This window comes from Lathamus discolor, chromosome 10 (assembly GCF_037157495.1).
Source record: "Lathamus discolor isolate bLatDis1 chromosome 10, bLatDis1.hap1, whole genome shotgun sequence".
Taxonomy (NCBI): Eukaryota; Metazoa; Chordata; class Aves; order Psittaciformes; family Psittacidae; genus Lathamus; species Lathamus discolor.
The window spans coordinates 5,670,962-5,689,745 of record NC_088893.1 but is presented as its reverse complement, the minus strand read 5'-3'; the positions used below and the strand labels follow the sequence as shown (position 1 = coordinate 5,689,745).

Genomic DNA, 18,784 nt, shown 5'->3' with positions numbered 1-18,784 from the left:
GCAAATGCAGTCTGTTCATACCAGGAAAAACTGAATTCCTTAACTCTTTAGCAGGGAAGGGAAAAACAACTTGGTTTTGGCCCTATTTCCACTAATACTTTTGACCATGATCTATAAAGTGAATGTGCACTCCTGGTCAGTAACGTGGGTTTAGTTCTTGTTGTATAGACTTAATCTCTAGAGTTTAAACCATAGCTGTTTTTAATGGCTTTGATTTGTATCATCTTTTGATGTCAGCATGACTCAGCATTTGAAGAAGATGGTTTTGATACAAGAATTGCTTTAAAAATCCAGCACGTGAATTTGTAAGATGATTCACAAATAACCATGAAAAGCGTGGATTCTGGTCCCTGATACTGGTGAACTGTGCATTAAATGGCAACGGGCTGGCTGTTGAGCATGAGTTATTTGCATTTAGAAAACAGTCATGAGTTAACTTCTTTCAAGTAGCTTACCTCATATGAAATGTTAAGTCTTCTGGCAAAATCTTCTGGGACTCTGGGCTTTCTTCTGTGTTGTGCTAAAGGAAAAGCATTGAAGTTATCACTTCCAGTGTTTTACTTCTTGCCTCCCGGCTATGATAGAAATAAAAGCTCTTTAAATAACATGATATCAAAATTGGAACTTAATAGTTGTAACCATGAGATGTTCAACAAAATCACTTTCCTGTCTGGTCTGAAACATCAAACATAGAAGCGTGCCTGCTTCCACTTAAAGACTGGGCTGCAGGGTGAACAGACACCTAAATGCTTCAGTACAGACAGAACTGATGAACCTATAACTTGATCTAAAACCTGTATGTAGCTGCCTTGTTTTCCATTCCTGGCTTTCACTTCCTGTCTGTTTCTGTTCTGTAGACTGACATCAACTTGCCATACCTTACTATGGATGCCTCTGGACCAAAGCACTTGAACATGAAGCTGAGTCGCTCGCAGTTTGAGGGTATTGTAGCTGATCTGATCAAAAGGACGGTAGCGCCATGCCAGAAAGCCATGCAGGATGCTGAAGTCAGCAAGAGTGACATTGGTGAAGTCATCCTCGTCGGTGGCATGACCAGAATGCCAAAGGTATGAGATAAGTTCCTGTTACAGGCACAGCTGGCCCAGCTACACAGTGCTTCCTGTTGGTGCAATCTGTAACAGAGAAGTTGGGAGTCTGATAACTTCAGAGCTCCATCAGTTAAAGGCCCGCAGCAGCAGAGCGGATGTGCTTGAGTAGTCACATGAAAGCAATGGCAAGGGCCTCTCTCATCCTGTTAACTAGTTCAGCTTGGATCTGGGGCCTGAGTTGCACTTTGCAAAGACAACTGGGAGGTACCAGGAGTGGAAAATTCAACTTGGCTTTCTGATATGGACTGAACATGAGCAGCACTGTTCAGATACACGAGGTGTTTTCTCTTGTTACGGACTTCAGTGTATGATAAAGGTACACTTCAGTGACAATAACCTATCGGCAATCTTTCAGTGGATTTCTTCCTCTGTGTAGAGCACTTAAAATTACCAGTGAAGAAACTACAAGAGCAAAATGGCTTTGTTACCTGCTGGCTGCACATAACTCAGCTGCCTCTTTGAGGCTGGGTCTTGTCAAGCATATTTAACTGACTGTTCCCCGCCATTGTTACCTAACACATAGCTCTTGTATTCTGCGGCAATAAGCACCAACAGGTAACCTAGAAGCTTGCTTTGCAGATGTGCACCGTCTTGCAGATAAGGTGCTGTCTTGCTGGTGATTTACTGTTCTTGTTCATAGCAGTGCAGACTGCTGCTTGGCTCTCCTGGAGTCAAAGCTGTACCTGTGTGTACACTGCTCCCTTCAAGGGTACAGCTTGTCCTTTACTGCAGAGATCATCGAAGTCTCATTCCATAGGGATTTGTCAGGCTTGGGCTGCTGCTGTAAAGATTTGTGGTTTGCAGGCCCTTTTCTAGGGTAGTAGGCGTGTACATGGTCCTGCTTGGGGTTAATTTGGGGTTTGGTGGTGGGGTTTTTTCCTCGCTGTGTTAAATGAGCCTGGTGGCTGGAGGTGATATTAGTGTGTGCAGAAGGTCACCCAGGCAGGGGAACCAAGATAAAGAGAGGCTGCTGCTCTGGCCAAAGCTCAGGTGGAGTTACTGTGCTGTACTTTCTTGAAGTCCCTCCTGTTCCAGCTGGATAAGGGAAAAATGGCGTAGTTAGCTGCATATAAAGTGCCAAAAAGCACTTTTAGAAGTGGGGAAGCCCTTCCTGAAACATGATGTATTCTTTGGGAATGGAAGAGATTACTTAAATACTGACTTTTTGTATTGTTGTTGTTATTGTTATTATTACTATTATTATTACTTTTTTACCCATTCTTTTAGCCCCTTGCATCTGTGGCTTTGAGCTTACATCAGGCTTTCCTGAGTGCCTGTAGTTAACAGCTCTGGCTCCAAAGCAGTGCTCATGTGTTGCACAGAGTTTTCTCTTGTGTATGATCTGTTCACTTCCCCCTGCTAGGAGGGAGTGTGCCTTCTTTGAAGCACTCACGTGGCCACTGCTCCAGGAAAAGTACAGTGGGTGGTTAGAAGTAATGTTTCTTTTGTGCTGTAAAATGTGCCTCTAGAGGGAAAGATTTGCACTTAATTATATGCTGATACAGAAAGTGTCTTCCTCTGTAATGAACACTCTCAGCAGATGCTTCTTGGCTTAAGTGCAGAGGAGTTGGACTTCTGCTTACAGCAGTTTTCCAGGCTCACCTGTGCCACATGTGCCTCACAGAGAAGGGAAGCTGCAAGGGGGAACCAAGTCGCAGACCTTTTTGCAAGGCAGATAAGTGGTCTACTGAGCTGTGCTGTCGTGCAGACACCTTACTGACTGCATTCCCTTCTAGACACTTCAGTAGTACATCCGTTGCAATCATGGGCACATCCAGCTGAAAGGGCAGTGCTAATAACACAGCTCAGGCTGATGCAGCACATTTCCTTCTGATGAAACAGTCCATCAAGTAAGAAGTTTGAAAACACTGTACTTCATACATTTTCAGTTATTTTTTCCCCTCCCCTTTATTACACAGAAACAAGATGAACCATCCTTCTGATCTATGTGTGTTTTACCTTCCCTGTGCTCTGCCTGCACGGCTGTCCTGGCCTTGACAGCTCTGTTCTGCCCAGTGTTGGCTTGTTCTTGGGGAGCAGTCCTTGACTCCTGCTTCATAAGCATGTAGCAATCCCTTCTTGGCTAGAAAAGGACTGATGTAGGTTAAATTGCAGCTGGCAAACTTGATTGCAAGAATGTCCCTAAAGAAGGGGTTGTCTAGACTGAAGTGAGTGCACTTAACAGCATGTGTGGAAGATGAGGAATTAGGGAGCGGTTCCAAGCTTGAAGCTTAGTGTTTTCATCATGCCACAGGGTTATGTGGCAGCAGAAGTGTAAAGATACAAACCTTTAGCCAAGGTGGCATGCTCATGTGAACACAGCACTGGGTGGTAATGGTTCATTCTTCATCTGCATTGTGCTTCCTCTCCATTCAGGTGCAGCAGACTGTACAGGATCTGTTTGGCCGTGCTCCTAGCAAAGCTGTTAATCCTGATGAAGCTGTTGCTATTGGTGCAGCTATTCAAGGTGGTGTGTTAGCTGGTGATGTTACTGATGTGCTACTGCTGGATGTAACTCCCCTCTCCTTGGGGATTGAGACACTGGGAGGTGTCTTCACAAAGCTCATCAACAGGAATACTACCATACCAACAAAGAAGAGCCAGGTACACATTTGCTCTAGATGGCTGGGTCTTTTGTGGTGGTCTCAAACACCCAGTGAAGGCTACCCAAAACACCCCAGTAGATAGTCTTGTCTCCTCCTCATCTGGCAAGGAAAAACAGCACAGAAATTAGATTTAATGTCAGCCACTGAGTGTCTCTGATTAGTGTGCCCAGGAGGTGAGGTGAGTCAGGTTAATGTGTACCAGCATACCTCAGGATGTTTGTTTCTTGGTCAGGGTTGCAGTCTGTGTGCCATGATGTTAACTGCCAACACATCATTCTGAAGAAGAATTGTGTGGAGACCTTCTGTAACTGAGCACAACTCTCCTTTGAGACCACCTTTCTTGGCCTGCATGCCTTGAAGGGATTACTTTTTCCCCTGTGTTATACAGCCCTAGTAGACTTGGGTGTGATCCTTTGCCTTGTCTGGCTCTACTAGTGTGTGTTCTTACTGATAACCTTGGTTCTGTTGGGGGTGTGGGGCTGGGGCAGGAGCCCTTCTGCGTCAGGAGGAAACGTGGCTGGCTGCCACTGGAGCCTGCTGCTGGCGTGGCATGGCCAATGCCTGTGCACTCAAGTGCATGTAGGACAAAACGCCAGTGAGCTTGGCTGTTCAAGTCTTGATGCCTCAGTGTTTTGTCAGAGGAGCAGGGGAGGAACGAGCGTGTAATGATTTTCTCTCCCAAGTAGCTTCTCTTCATTCCCTGTTTAGTCAGTTTGTAACTGCATCAGTTCACATGTTGCAAAGTACTAACTATCTGGTAACTTTCTGTTCCTTTTCCATAGGTGTTTTCCACAGCTGCTGATGGGCAAACACAAGTGGAGATTAAAGTATGCCAGGGAGAGCGAGAGATGGCTAGTGACAACAAACTTCTTGGCCAGTTCACATTGGTACGTTGGCTCCTCAGTCTTCATGACCTTAGACTTGACTTTCAGAACCTTCTCCATTACAGCTGACCCCTGAAGGCAGTGTTGAGGCAGAGTCATCTTACAGAAGACACTTGACCCTATTTGTAGTAAAAAAGCAGTCTCTTAAGGCATAGCCTGGTTCTGGGGCAGCCTTTCAACAGCAGGAGAGCAACCAGCATTTAAGATGGAGCTCAGAAGTTTCTAAGTAGTGTTATATGGCACAGGGGCTACTGCAGCATTAGGGTCTGGTCAGCTAAAAGGACTCTCTTTGCTTCTGGGCACAAAGCTCTGTAGTAGCAGGCCTGTGCAGCACACAACCTGAATGCTGTCGTTTTCCTCTGGTGTTGAAAAGACAAGACTTGGAGCAGGCTCTGTGTTACCTGCAGTCCCCAGGATAGCCCATTTCTAGCCTGGTACTGTGACTGCCTGTCTCCTTAGGCAGAGTTGTTTTGGTCAGTGTTGGCAATGTTTGGCACCATTGTAACTGTTTGTCCAAACTTCCTGTTGCTAGGAAGGGCCTTGCCTTTTCTTTTGCACTCTTGAAGGAAGCTGCGCTGCCTGTCACTCCCTTAGAATGGTTGCCTCAGAGATAGTCAGTGAAGTCTGTTTATGTCCAGAACTGAGGAAGTAGAGCATCCTGCTATGTCCATGAAAAGAGGGGCTTGTTCAGCAATAAAGCAGAACCTGTTTCACATTGAAACCAAACCTGCGGCTACCTCTTGTGGTTTCTGTGTACTAGTCCTAGGTTGAAATCTGTATTCTGTTAGATCAGTCAAGGTACTACAATCACCACATGATGCCAACAGGTATGTAGAGGATTTGGCTCTGAGAGTTAGTTAATAGTTGATTAGAGCAACCAGGTCTAGTGGGAAGGTGCCCTTGCCCGCGGCAGGGGATTGGAGTTGGATGAGCTTTAAGGTCCCTTCCAACCCAAACCAGTCTGGGATTCAGCTGACAGATCACCAAGATAACATGCCCAGACTTGGAGACTCGTACCTTGAGCTCATGTTCATGTGTGAGCTAATGACAAAGTACTTCTTGTTCTCAGGTTGGGATTCCTCCAGCACCACGTGGAGTGCCCCAGATTGAGGTCACTTTTGACATCGATGCTAACGGTATCGTTCATGTGTCAGCCAAGGATAAAGGCACTGGCCGTGAGCAGCAGAGTAAGTGCTCTGGGATGCTGCCTGAGGAGGAAGAGGAAGGGTGTGGAGCAGTGATGGTGCCATAGCATGCTGGGTACTGAGGGGAGCACTGGGTGACTCCAAAGGTAATGGAGTGCTCCCTTGATGGGCGTCCCACAGCCTAAGGGTGGGGCCTGTGCAGCATATTGATTGAGGGTAAGGATGGCACAGGCAATCTGTTGCCAGCACAGCATAGTAATCTTAGCCTTAATGCTTCCTCTGGAAAGGGGAGCAAAGGGTTAACTGCAAAACAAAGTAGGGAAAGGAAGAAGTGACAACTGACTTGTAACTTCGTTTCAAGGAAGTAAAGCTTCTGTAATGGCATAGCACTCTGTTAGCCTGCTGACAGAGAATGCCACTGATGGATGCTCTCTCCTTGTGCATTAGGCAGAATATGCATCTGCTTTTACTAAGGAAGTCCTCACTGTAAGGGTTTTACCACAGTCCAAGTAATTTTGCACTCTGTGACAGTCCTTTCTTGGCCTTGCTGTCTGCTGGGATGGCTGTAGTAGTCTTTCGGCAGAGTGCAGCTGTTCCCTGGGGTTCCCTGTATGGATCAGCTGTGCCTCAGTCCTCAGAGGTGTTTGTGGAGCAGGGCTCCTGCTGCCTTACAGGGTGTCCTGTGTCACTGGGAGCTCAGTGCAATGCCATTCTGGCCCTACATTATCCTGAAGAGACAGAAATCAAGGTTTGGGAATCCAGCACCTTGTACAAATTGTTCTTGAGCTGTGCTCCTGGGCATGCTGCTCCTTTGGGAATGCCCTCTGCTAACACATCGAGAGACTGCTGTCTGTGGCTGCCTGCATGAAAGTGCCAGCCTTTAAGAGAGAAATCAAATTAGGAAGATCTCGGTTGAATTCAAGGCATGGCACATAAAGATGAGCAGATCAGCCCTGTGCCAAGACCCTATTTTGTTTCTGATTACTCCATCACAGAGGACTTGAAATCTAGGTATTCTGAAGCAGCAGGTGTTTTGCCTAACCACGTTGTTCATTTTCAGCCATTTAGGCTGGCAATATCTCTAAATGACAGGGGGCCTGGGGACTTGAAGCTGTTACTATACGTTGCTCTGTAGTGCAGTGAAAAGTTAGGCCCAGTGTTCTGGGGTAATAGATGATGACACTGTTGACATTTTCTGGAGCTCTGTTGTGGGCTCAGAACATTCATTGGAACCATTTCTAGATTCTGCTGATACAAAATAGATCTCTTGTGCCTCAAACTGGGAAGCCTCTATATGGCTTGTCAGTTGCTTCTTGGAGGCAACCACTTGAGCAATCAAATGCATGCTCCATTCAAGAAAGCTATTGTTAATGGTATTGGCAACTTGAAGGTATGTGCTGCTCTTCAGCATCCTGCTTGGCTTCTGGCAGAAATCTGTTACCAAACCCACACTGCTTGTTACTTTGATTTCCTTGTATGTTTTTGATGGGTGGCAGCCTTCTAGCTCTCAATAAGCATCTCCTGATATTAAGCAACCAGGATTTTTTAGCTGCCTCCCTGCATGCAGACGTGGTCCTAATTATAAAGCTGAGCTGCTCATCCCACGTCTGCACCCAAAGAAGACATGTGCGTATGTCTTTATTCAGGGTTATGTACCATTGACAAGTACTATGTAGAAAACTTCTAATGAGGATCTTGATACATCCTTTTTTGGACTTTGTGGTGTCCTGGATGTTGGTCCTCTCCTTTGCAATGAAGTTATGCTTTGCTGCAGAAATTAGCTTAAATCTCGACTACATTTTTAGCCACTAATGGAGGAGGAAAAAAATGAGGAGAATCTTAAGAGCCTGCCCATAGAATCACACTGTGCTCACTTAAGGGCAGTGTGAGGAGCTGGGTGGGGAGTGTTTGATCCTGCTACTAGCCTAGGCAGCTTTCCAACAGTGGAAGGAGCCTCTGTCCCCTGGTAAAACAATTCCTTCAGTTTGGATTTTGCTGTTGGTTGGGGTTTTGTGGGTTTAACCTGCTGGAGTGTCCCCTTGGGTTGGGGGGCAGGGGGTGTTGCATGCACATGCACTTTCCAGGAGGACTGAAGACTGGTTGAAGTGACTTGCAGCCCAGTGGGCAGGAAGTGTCTGGCAGAGCCAGGGAGTTCATAGATCTAAGATGTCAGGCTTTTATCTTGCCAGCAGCATCGCTGCCTCTTCAGAGGCTGTCTTTGTAGCTCCCAGGAGGTCTTCACAGGTGCAGAGTCCTTGAGCAAAACTGCTGACATTGAGAGGGTTTGGGAAATAACTTCTTTTCCTCAAAGATGAGTGGACATTATTAATGCTTCTTCTCTAATGCAGTTGTTATCCAGTCTTCTGGTGGCCTTAGCAAAGATGAAATTGAGAACATGGTGAAGAATGCAGAGAAATACGCAGAGGAAGACAGGCGAAGGAAGGTAACGTGATTGCTCTGGTACCCTTAAGCTAGTGGGTACCTGCAGGTTATTGCCGTTCCGTGCCATTAACTGTGCCAGCCTTTGAAGGAGATGCAGGCTCTGGTCTGGATAGTCTTGAGCTGTTTGCTTGTGCTGTTACCTGAATATCTGCTTCCTTATATTCAGTTTATGCTCCAGAGATACAATATGGTGTGTGCAGGGGCACTTGGATCTTGGGTTTGGGTTGGGAAACTTGCCCTGTTTGACTAGCACTTTAACTCCTCCCTGAAGAATTCCTGGGATGTGGAGGCAGCAGTAAGCAGACTCACCTGCCTATTAGTCATAGCAAAGAGCTTTGCAGCTCTAGTTATGCTTTTTGTCATCAGTGCTCTTCACTGTCCACCTGCCTGTTATCTTGGCTGCTGATTTGAAGCTAGCCTGCTGCAGCTCGGTTTTCACAGTGATGTTCCCTTTAAATGGAGGCAGTATGGGGACATTTAACCTACTTTCTCTGAGAGAGTTGACTTTAAAGCTTAATTTATACAACCTGCCAAGCAAAGCTGCACCTCAGCCTCTTTGTAAGTGGGAAGTCGCTTTACTTAGTGCTCAAAGTCTCACTGTGGCATCTCGACTGCTGTATTCATCTGAGCACAGCAGTTGCCTGCAGTGCAGGTGGAGTGATCAAGAGGGGTTTGAAAGCCTCACTGACTTGGTCAAGAAAAGACTGACACTTGCCATGATTGAGTGACTGAACCTGAGACACACAAGGTTGGAACTAATTGGTTTAATGAGGGTAGTGCTAATGAATTAAGCTACTAAATACAGAGGTAAGCAGACACAACACAGGCCTGCTCTGGGATATGGCACCAGTGTATGTATAATATTTGCTAAAACCGACACACAGGATTGATCCCCTTTGTGTTCTCCTGGTTGGTAGAAACTTGCCTGAGGTGTTCAGGCAGTGCTGTAAATCCCACCTGCCGTGCTGAAGGGATCAGAAGAGGACTGAAGGGGAGAGTGCATGGAGTAAGTTCCCTTGAAGCAGCATCTTGCTTCAGGGTCCCTGCAGCTACAGAGCACTGGCTTAGTAGCAGTTGTAGGTTAGATGGAGAATCTTTGAAGACCTTGGCCTGAAAGTGCCACTGTTCGAATAACTGCATCATTGCCATGAAGTGGAGGTGCTGGCCTTGTGTTTGAGGAGGCTGCACTGAGAACTTTTCTGTTGCCTTTGATTTTTGTAGCTTAAATTGCTGAGTAAGTTTTTCCCCGTTGTTGCCCTGAAGTGGGGCTCATCCTTGCCCAGTGACGTATGAAAGGAGGACATCAGGTTACTTTCTTAACTAACATTTCTCTTCACTTGACGTACATAACTGGTTGTCAGAATTCCCTCCTTACACCTTTCTGATCACATTTTTACTGCCATGGAAAACCATGGAATGCGTAAACTTGAGTTATCACTGATCTGGCATCCTGCTGTGAACTTTGTTATCCCACAAAGAGGAAAAGTAGAATATAGAAACAAAATTGCTTTTCGTAAGATTTCCACTGGAAGTGGTTCCTCTCCTGAGAACGGAATCACACCCGTGTCCAGGCAGACTGTTCTTTCAGATGGGTGTCCCAGAGGACCTGTTGCTGGTGAAATAGTTCCTGTTGTCGCAGGGCCTGAATTATGCCTCAGCAAGATTGCTGCTCCCTTGTACTTACAGCCTATCTTATCCCCTGTGGGTTGTCTTTGCCACAGTAATGTCAGGCACTGGTATTTGTTATCTAGCACAGTGGGGTTTTTCCACTGTTGGGATGCTACAAGCACTTTTAATAAGGCAATATGAATAAAACAATCCAGTTTTAGTTGTCTCTAGTGCCCTCCTTGCTGAAGAAGCTTATTTACCAACAGCTTTGTGCTCTGCTGAGGAGGAGAGCAGAGAGAGCTGTGCTGGCTCTGCAGTTGCTGGCTTTCTCAGCGTGCCAGCAGCCATGCTGCATTAGTTGCTTTTACTTCCAGAGGAGCGAGTTTGAGTGCGAAAGCATGAGGACTGGCTTGCACAGACTGCCTGGGCTTTCTGGTGCCCGAATGCATCCAGATCCGCTTTGCTTGCATTTCTCCTTGCCATTAAGAAGGATCCTGGGTGGGAACTAGAATGGAGGTTGGCAGTTTGGGGAAAGAAATATCAGCTGTCATGAGTACACAGCTTGTGTCGCAGCGATGTGTGCAGCAGGCCCTTATGAGCTCTCTTACCCAGGAACGTGTGGAAGCTGTGAACATGGCTGAAGGCATCATCCATGACACAGAGTCCAAGATGGAGGAGTTCAAGGATCAGCTGCCAGCAGATGAGGTAGGTAGCTTCTGCTCCTGTAATGGTAAAGGAGGTAAGATTCCTCACTAAAGCTTTGCTCAGACTCTCACTGAACCTCATGGCTGGCTCTGACTGGCAGCACCAACTCTGTGCATATTTCCATGCCATGGAAGGACAGCACAAAGCAAAGTCACTGACTTCAGTTTTTTGCCCTTGATTGGGTGAGCATGGCTGATGGGAGGGTGTAAGGAAATGCTTGGTGTAGGTAATAGCAAATATCCTATTTCAGAGTGCGAGTTCAGTGTTGCTGAAGATCTGAAAGCCTGGGAAGCTCTTAGTGAAAGATTTCTGCATGGATTATGTCCTTGGCTTGGCCTTGTGGTGGTTTGATAAGAGCTGTGCCTGTAGCCTGTGCAAGAGGAGAGTTTCTCTCAAAAGCTGGAGTTGATGAATGGTGCTTACCCAGGTGTTAGCAGAGGGACAAAGGCAAAGGGGCTCTGTGGTCCCAGTGGTACATACGCAGCACCCAAGAACTCAGAGGTGATGAAAATCCACTTGCCTCCAATTTTTCTTCAGTTGGAGTGAAGCAGATATTTAGTATCAAGAGGGTGCTTTTCACACCACTGAGTGACAGTTGAATGTCTGCATTGAGAATTTCAAAAGCCAGGTTTAAAGCAGAATGCACAATCTGCAAGTTAACACTCTCAGAAGCAGCATGAAAGGGCTCTGAGGGGCTCTGTGGGGCATTTGAGGGAGCAGGATTATAGTTTATTGGTAAGTACCCTCTGACCATTTTAAAGGCTGTTTTTCAGCCCAGCTTCTCTCTCTAGGGTGGATATTGGCTGACTGGGGTCATGATCCCTGGTGGTTTCTCTCACAGGAGCAGAGTTTAAGTCTCTGTTCCCTGCAGGGGCTGCAGGGATATTCTAGGGGTGAATACAAAGGCAAAGCTGGTAGCAATGCTTGGAAGATGCCCTGTGCTGTCTGGGTGGAGATGTGGCCTGACACAGAAGGCGTTGATCGCATTTATCTTCCTGTGGGTCTGTGTAAGAGCTCTGCCCACGGTTTGACTGGGAGCTGCTGAGCAAGCGCAGCTGCAGAGCTGTCCCCCAGTAACCTGCCTTCTCCAGCCTGCCCCTCGCAGCGTGCCAGCCTGGCAGAGAACTGCCAGACCACGGGGAGGCTTTGGCAGATGGCTGCAGGGGCTGGGAGGAGAGCGTATTGCTTTGGTTTGTCCCTCTGCTCCTTCTCCCATGTGCAACAAAGGGATTAAACAGGGTGGCAAACAGCCTTATGCATTGGCTTTCTGACAGTGCCTTAAGTATAGCTGAAAACCAGCTTGCTTTTCCCTTTATCCTGGCTCCTGGGCTGACTGACTCGCTGCTGAGGTGTGCCAGGGAGAGCAGCTCTCCTCCTTGGCGGGCTGTTCTCTCTCTGCAGGGCTCTCTGTCCTTGGCACCTCTGCTGAGACGGCAAACAAGGGGACCGATTAATGCCAACTGTGGCACATTTAGTGATGTGGACAGGTGCCCATTGGGAACTGAGCACAGTCCTAGTCCCTGCAGACTGTATGGCTCAGTTTGAGACTGCATTTCATGGCTTCTAGCAAACAAAAACGGTAGTCTTGCTGTGGCCAATAGGTGTGTGAAACAGCAGTGAACGAAGTGCAGGATTTCATCATGGGTTTTGTGTCTTACTTGCAGTGCAACAAATTAAAGGAAGAAATTGCTAAAATGAGGGAACTTCTGGCTCGTAAAGATAGTGAAACAGGAGAAAACATCAGGCAGGCAGCAACCAGCCTGCAGCAGGCTTCCCTGAAACTCTTTGAAATGGCATACAAGAAGGTAGGTTCATGGTGATTTCCATCTTGCAGCCCTCAGATGGGGAGGGGTGGGTTGGGACACCAGTTAAGGTCAGTTAAAGCCGCACTTGGTGGTAGCGCTGAGTTCCTTCTGGGTGACCCTTGCTGCAGGGGCAGCTGTGGGAGGTCAGATAGGGTTGAAGGCCTTGGAGTCTTGGCCATCCTGCTGTAGGCCGCCTGCCTCCCAGGCAGCGTGTGATGTTACTGTGCACTGTTACATGGAGAAGTGATGGAAGCTCCCAGTAAGAGCATCAAGCGCACAGACAGGGCTTTCCCCAAAGTGTGCAGGGTGCCTAAGGAAGTAAAGTAACGTCTGGGCTTACTTTAAGGATGTGTGTAGAACAGGTTTCCTCTTCAGTCTGCCCAAATTACTGTAGTAAGGCAGCAGGGCTTCATTCCCAGTCTCCATCCCCATGACAGGCCCCCAGTTTGAGCCCTGGTGCCCAGGGGAACCTCCCAGGGTGGCAGCAGCACACGCTCCCTGGGTGACCTTGGTGATGCTAAGCTGTGTTTGCTGTGGAGAGCTGCTTTTCTGATGTCAAACTGAAGATGTTCAGTGCCACAACGTAAGCTCATTACATCCACTGGGAATGCATCAATAATGGAGAGATGATGTCCTTAGTTGTAGTTAAGTCATGCAGAGATGAAGGTTGTTTCCATTCTCCAGTGGACAGTCACCCTTTTCACTGCAGGAAGGGTTTCTTCACTCTAGAACTGACCTAAGCAGCTCTGTAGGGGGGAAAAAAGAAGTCTATGAGAAGCATTTTGTTGTTAACTAACAAACCAACTCTTTCACAGATGGCCTCTGAACGAGAGGGTTCTGGAAGTCCAGGGGATCAGAAGGAAGAGAAGCAATAAGAAGTCTCTGTCTTGCCTTGACTTAGGGTATGAAGAGGAGGTTGATTTTTCTTGACGCTTGGGAGAGAAGGGACCTTCCTGAGCAGCAATGGGCAGAATTCAGACTTACTGTGTTTTTGCAGTATTCTATATATAAAATTCTTTAATGTATAAACTTAGTGATGTGTCTGCTAGGTAAATTGTCACTTGATGAAAATTAATTCATGCCAGACAAAGTTAGGTCTCAACCGAGGGGCCCGGGGACTTGCTGATCATATATTTCTGATACTTGCCACAATGGTGTACTAAATCTGATCTCCAAGTCTGGAAACCATGTCACTAAATCAAAAGGTGGAGGTGGAAGTCCTGCTGGAACTGGGAGGAGAGGAACACCAGCATGGACGCTGCTTGTGGATGTGAGTACTTGTGAGCAGGTGCTGAGGCCTGTGAGCAGCAGTGCCGAGGCTGGTTCCATTGCTAGAGAGCATTCAGAGCTGCAGCTAGCCTAGTGCCCTTCTTTGGAGGGAGAGGGGTTACTTCAAACTTAGCTGTAGCATCATCTCTTATGAAAGAGGCTACGTGGAAGTTAATACCTTGCTTGTCTGAGCCTTCTGCTCCATCCTGTGTCTGTTCTCTGCGTATGGTAAAACAATTTCCTTGATAATAAAACTGTTATTGGATCCATTCTGGATTTTTTTAAAATAAAGGCAGAAAAGTGTCCGTCATGGAGTTCTTGGTATCCTGGCCTTCGGTGGGGAACAGGAGCATGGTGACTGCCTGAATGCTCCTGGGGGAGCAGGCAGCCACCTGCAGTGGCAGCAGCTTTTTGCTTCGTTCATGTGCAAAAAGAAGGTATCTGGTGACAGATTTGTGTCTGTCCCTTCTCTGGGTGTCACCACTGTGCTCCTACAGCTGCATGGAAGCCCTGTGCTGATGGGATGTAGCTGTGGGACTTCATCATCAGGCACTTTGTGCTCAGACTCAACCTTCTGATGCAGATTGGGAGCAGCCGTTGCCCACTGCTGCTTGTAGCAACCAAATCGTCCAAAGCTTTGCAATCTTCTTGCCATAATAATACTTCTGGTTCCCCTTTTTCTCCCCTTCTGCTACTCTGTGTGTGTAATTGACTGCAACATTTACAGCTGCTTTGACCTCACAGCTCAGATATTCAGGAGGGAGGAAGGATTCTTCTTTCTGGCACTCTAGCTAGTTTCCTTAATAAGAGAAACTATTGGGAAAGGCTCTGTATCCTGGTTCTGCAAATGCCTTCAAGTTATGGATGGGCCCAAGGCTTCAGCCACTGAACTCTCCCCAACAGTCCTAGTCCTGAAGACTGGAAGCAGCTTCCCCTTTGGTCAGCTGAGGCCACTGAAGTGGAGAGAACGGCACAAGCAGCAACTGATCTGTCAAGTGAGGGAGCTTAGAGCAGTGTGGCTTGGGTATGAAGGTGAGGAAGGAGCCTGGTGCAGCCGCAGGAGCGGGTCAGAGGCAGTGCTGTGGGTGCCCAGCCTGCCCCACACTTGATGTGCACGGAGCACTGGCAGGTTTGGGCAGCAAACTGGAGCATGTGGAGCTGTGTTACTTCAGGGGGACTGGGCAGCTGCACCCCCAAATGCTGTGCTTTCAGGAGGGGAGCAGTGTTGGGATCCCAGCTCTGCTGTGGCTGTTCCCAGGGAGGAGAGCAGGGCCGGTGCAAGCTGTGGAGCTTTGCCTGGTTGTGCCAATGGAGCTCTTCCACAAGCAGCCAAGTGATGCAGTTGGGTGTAGCTCTGGGCCCTATTCTGTTGTTTAGTTTGGGGATTTTCCCTTTGTCACAGGCAGGCAGTGGCAGGCTGAGGAGCACTTAGGTGGTGTGAGGAGCACGTTCACATTCACAGCACGTGAACAGATCCTCCTGAGCCTGTCTGTGCCGTCTCGCTGTGCAGCTGTGCATGTCTCAGGTGTGGAGCTTCATTCTGTCACAGCGTAACCCGGCTCCTGTCCTGCCTGTGGGTTTGGTACTGGCCCGAGCACTTGGCTGTGCCTCTCCTGAGAGCACTCTCCTTTGCAAAACTTGATTGCAGGCAACTTCTGTCCTGAATTTCCCTCTGCTGGGCTCTTGTCAAAAGTGATCCCCTGCATAAAACTACAAGCGGAAAAAGAGCAGGAATCCTCCAGCAAAGTGACTGGGGTAGTCCAGGTGCTGAGAGGAAACTGCCTGAGGGGAAACAGTTTAAAACCCATCCTCTGGACGCTTTTCCTGCTGCCTCCCTGGCACTGCAGCTGAATGTTCTGGAGCAGAGCCAGTGCTGCTGCTCACAGTTGCCTGCGTCTTGGCTTGTAGTGCTGTCAGAGCAAAGGTCATCATCATAGCCTGCAGGGTCCTGAGGCATTGGTCAGGTTTAATTCTGCAATGAGTTATTTTCCCTGTCCTAGTTTCAATTCATCTGTCATAGATGTTCTTTGTTCTTTAATGTGCTGGTCTTAGCTCCTCCTTTATGAGCTGAATTATTGAACTGGGGAGGGAGAAGTGAACTCGGGTGATGTGTGTCCTGCTGGGAACAGGTTCGCTGTGAAAAGCTGCCCGGAAGGCAAGGAGACGCAGCAATGGGGCTGTTACCTCTGGTGACAGGTTGGATGGGGCTTGGAGCAACCTGCTCCAGTGGAAGGTGTCCCTGCCGGCGGCAGGGGGTTGGAACTGGATGAGGTCTAAGGTCTCTTCTAATACAACCCAGTCTGGGATTCTGTGATCCTATGAGGCCTGTCCCGAGGAGTTAACTGCCGCTGTCCCACCGCCGGGAAGGTGCCTGCCAGCCCTGGGAGGAAGGTGTTTGGGGGTTGCTGCACGCTGTCGTTCCCCATATAGCCTACAGCCCCAGCAGTGCTGGGGTAAATGACTGCTCTGTGTATGACAGCAGCTAAGGAAAGCTTTGCACATGTTCTCTGGGGGGGAAAGGTGGCTGAGGGCTGCTTGTGCTTGCTTCCACCCGCACACATCCCCTCATGGTGACCTCTACAAGTGGGAGGAGCTCAGAGCAGAGCCCAACGTCCTCTGAAAGTCATGGTAGCATCCAGTGGCGGGCGGATGAGAGGGCTGGGATGGCAGACCCCGGGGTCACAGCTCCCACTTGCCTTCAATAGGGAACAGAAGGCTGAGGTCTCAACCAGGAGCAGCGCGTCTCCACCTGCCTCCAGAGGCTTCTTTTCCTTTCCTAAATGCATTTGCTCCCGTTGTGCCACGCCTGAGGAGCACGCTGGGGAATACAGGGACCTGCTGTGGTGCCTGTGCAGCCGGAGATGCTCAGCTTCCCTTGGGATTGCAGTGCTGCATAGGAGGAAAGTGAGATGGAGTCTCCCGTTCTCCACCAGCCAGCACATTGCAAAGGCACGGCTCCTTTCTCCTTTCAGCAGCATATTGGAAAAGTTCTCTCTAATTCAGTGGCTCTGCCCCATCGCTGCTCTCTGCCCCTTCCTCATTCCCATGGAGCTGTGCCGCTGTCAGAGACCAGCGCTGCTCACATCCGTGTCAGCCAGCACCAGGAGAGCTGTGGGGGGAACCCACAGCATCTGTCACACTGGGCATGCTGGAGCAGAAAGGGCCACAGCAAAGTGGGTGCCTCGGGCTGGGGGGTGAGAACTGGGATGGATGCTCAGTGACTGTTCTTTGGAGTACCTGCCCTGGATCGAATGGAAAGGGCAGTATCGTAGGGAAGCACAGGGTAGGTTGTTGTCCACCTGCCCATCTGCATACACGGTCCCTGTCTTCTCAGGCACAGAACTTGCATCTCAGCAGATCATCTCTAAAGCCAGGCATAATCCACTGTCTTGCTGTTCTGAGGAGGATTATAAAGGGCTATGTAGGACCAGATGCAAAACATGGAAAAACACCTGAAAGGGCTGGAATTGATACTTGCTCAACCCTAAAGAGAAATAGGACTTTAAATCCAAGCTGGTAGTTCAGAAATCCACAGCATCTCCCCATTGTGATATTATATTGATATTAAAGCCCAGTTTCAGGCCGAGTCCCAGAACAGCCTTTGCTCAGGTGGCCTGTGCCCAGGTCCCTGCAGTGCTGCTTTAATGGGATGGGGAGCAGAGAGGCAGCACAGGAGGAAGAGGAAGCTGCAGCGGGCTGGGGCTACGGCAGCACTTACTGGCCTGGAAGCTTAATCCCCCCACAGCACAGCACGGAGGCCAGGCTGCCCCTGGCAGGGCAGGGGGGTGTCAAAAGCCAGAGCTGGCGCATCTGAGGGAGCAGATGTGGGCTGGAGAGATGCCATGGCCACGAACCCCCCAGCATCCAGCTGTTGGTGCCTGCTCAGCATCACCAGGAGAGCATCACCGGGGGGGGGGCACTTCATAAAAGTGCAATCCCCAGCACGAACAGAGGCTGGGGGAAACCGGATGGAGCAGCGTGTGGAGAAGGACTTGGGGGTGTTGGTTGATGAGAAGCTCCCCATGGCCGGGCTTCAGTTTGTGCTTGAGCCCAGAAGCCCCCCGTGTGCTGGGCTGAACCCCCTGAGTGTGAGCAGCAGTGGAGGGAGGGCATCCTGCCCCTCTGCAGTCCTGACCCAGCTCTGGGGCAGCAGCACCAGAGGGACGTGGAGCTGTTGGAGCGAGTCCAGAGGAGGCCTCGGAGATGCTGCAAGGGCTGGAGCAGCTCTGCTCTGGAGCCAGGCTGAGAGAGCTGGGCTGGGGCAGCCTGGAGAAGAGAAGGCTCCTGAAGGGGAGACCTTAGAGCAGCTCCAGTGCCTAAAGGGGCTGCAGGAAACCTGGAGAGGGGCTTTGGACAAGGGCCTGTAGGGACAGGCCAAGGGGAATGGCTTGAACCTGCCCGAGGGGAGACTGAGCTGAGCTCTCAGGCAGAAGCTCTTCCCTGTGAGGGTGCTGAGGCGCTGGCACAGGGTGCCCAGAGAAGCTGTGGCTGCCCCATCCCTGGCAGTGTTCAAGGCCAGGTTGGACACAAGGGCTTGGAGCAAGCTGCTCCAGTGGAAGGGGTCCCTGCCCGTGGCAGGGTTGGAGCTGGATGAGCTTCAAGGTCCCTTCCAACCCAGACCGTTCTATGTTTCTCTAACACCAGGCTGCCCGGTGCTTATCGCCCTGGGGCAGCACAGGGCTGTGGGAGCACAATTCCCCACCAGCCGCCACCCCTCGGCTCTCCGGGCCCTGCCCCAGCCTCTCCTCGGCCCCGCTCCCCTTCTCTGCGCAGTCACCTTTTGTTTCACCGCTGCCCCCCAGGCAGCGCCCGGAGCTCAGAGCCGCGACCTCTGCGGGCCCCGCGGGGGTTCCTGCCCCAGCCCGGCCGCGGCGAGACCGGCGCAGAGGCGGCATTCCCGGGGATAGGAGAAGCGGGGGACAGCCCCGCGGCTCCTCTTCCTTCCACCGCCCAGCTCCCGTCCCGAGCCCCGCGCTCGGCTCCGCTCCGGGCCACCGCTGGTGACCGCGGGCCGGGCAACGGGGGGAGATCCCCGGCCGGTGGCGGGGCGGCTGCAGCCCCACAGGAGCAACGCTCGGGTGGCCCCGGGGGACACCGCCCGACCGCGAGGGGCTGGGTACCGAGGCGGTGCAGGGCCCGCCGGGCCGGATGTGCCGCACCGCGGACCGGGACCGGGACCGCCACCGGCGCCCAACGCAGCCCCGCACCCCC

At 50.0% G+C, this 18,784-nt stretch overlaps 1 protein-coding gene and 1 non-coding gene across 2 annotated transcripts in view; both read left to right on the top strand.

The window, feature by feature from the left end:
• The window catches only part of HSPA9 (heat shock protein family A (Hsp70) member 9), a 330,220-nt gene extending 316,337 nt beyond the window's left edge, over positions 1-13,883 (top strand). Inside the window, exons 11-18 of the mRNA XM_065690219.1 lie at positions 858-1,067; positions 3,486-3,713; positions 4,498-4,602; positions 5,669-5,786; positions 8,093-8,187; positions 10,407-10,499; positions 12,164-12,304; positions 13,120-13,883. Coding sequence (XP_065546291.1) covers positions 858-1,067; positions 3,486-3,713; positions 4,498-4,602; positions 5,669-5,786; positions 8,093-8,187; positions 10,407-10,499; positions 12,164-12,304; positions 13,120-13,179 — 1,050 coding nt within the window. The 3' untranslated portion in view covers positions 13,180-13,883. The remainder of the gene's footprint in view (positions 1-857; positions 1,068-3,485; positions 3,714-4,497; positions 4,603-5,668; positions 5,787-8,092; positions 8,188-10,406; positions 10,500-12,163; positions 12,305-13,119) is intronic.
• On the top strand, positions 3,961-4,032 carry LOC136020237 (small nucleolar RNA SNORD63). The gene has a single exon (XR_010615253.1). It is a non-coding gene; the product is annotated as a small nucleolar RNA SNORD63 (small nucleolar RNA).
• Positions 13,884-18,784: the final 4,901 nt, after the last annotated feature.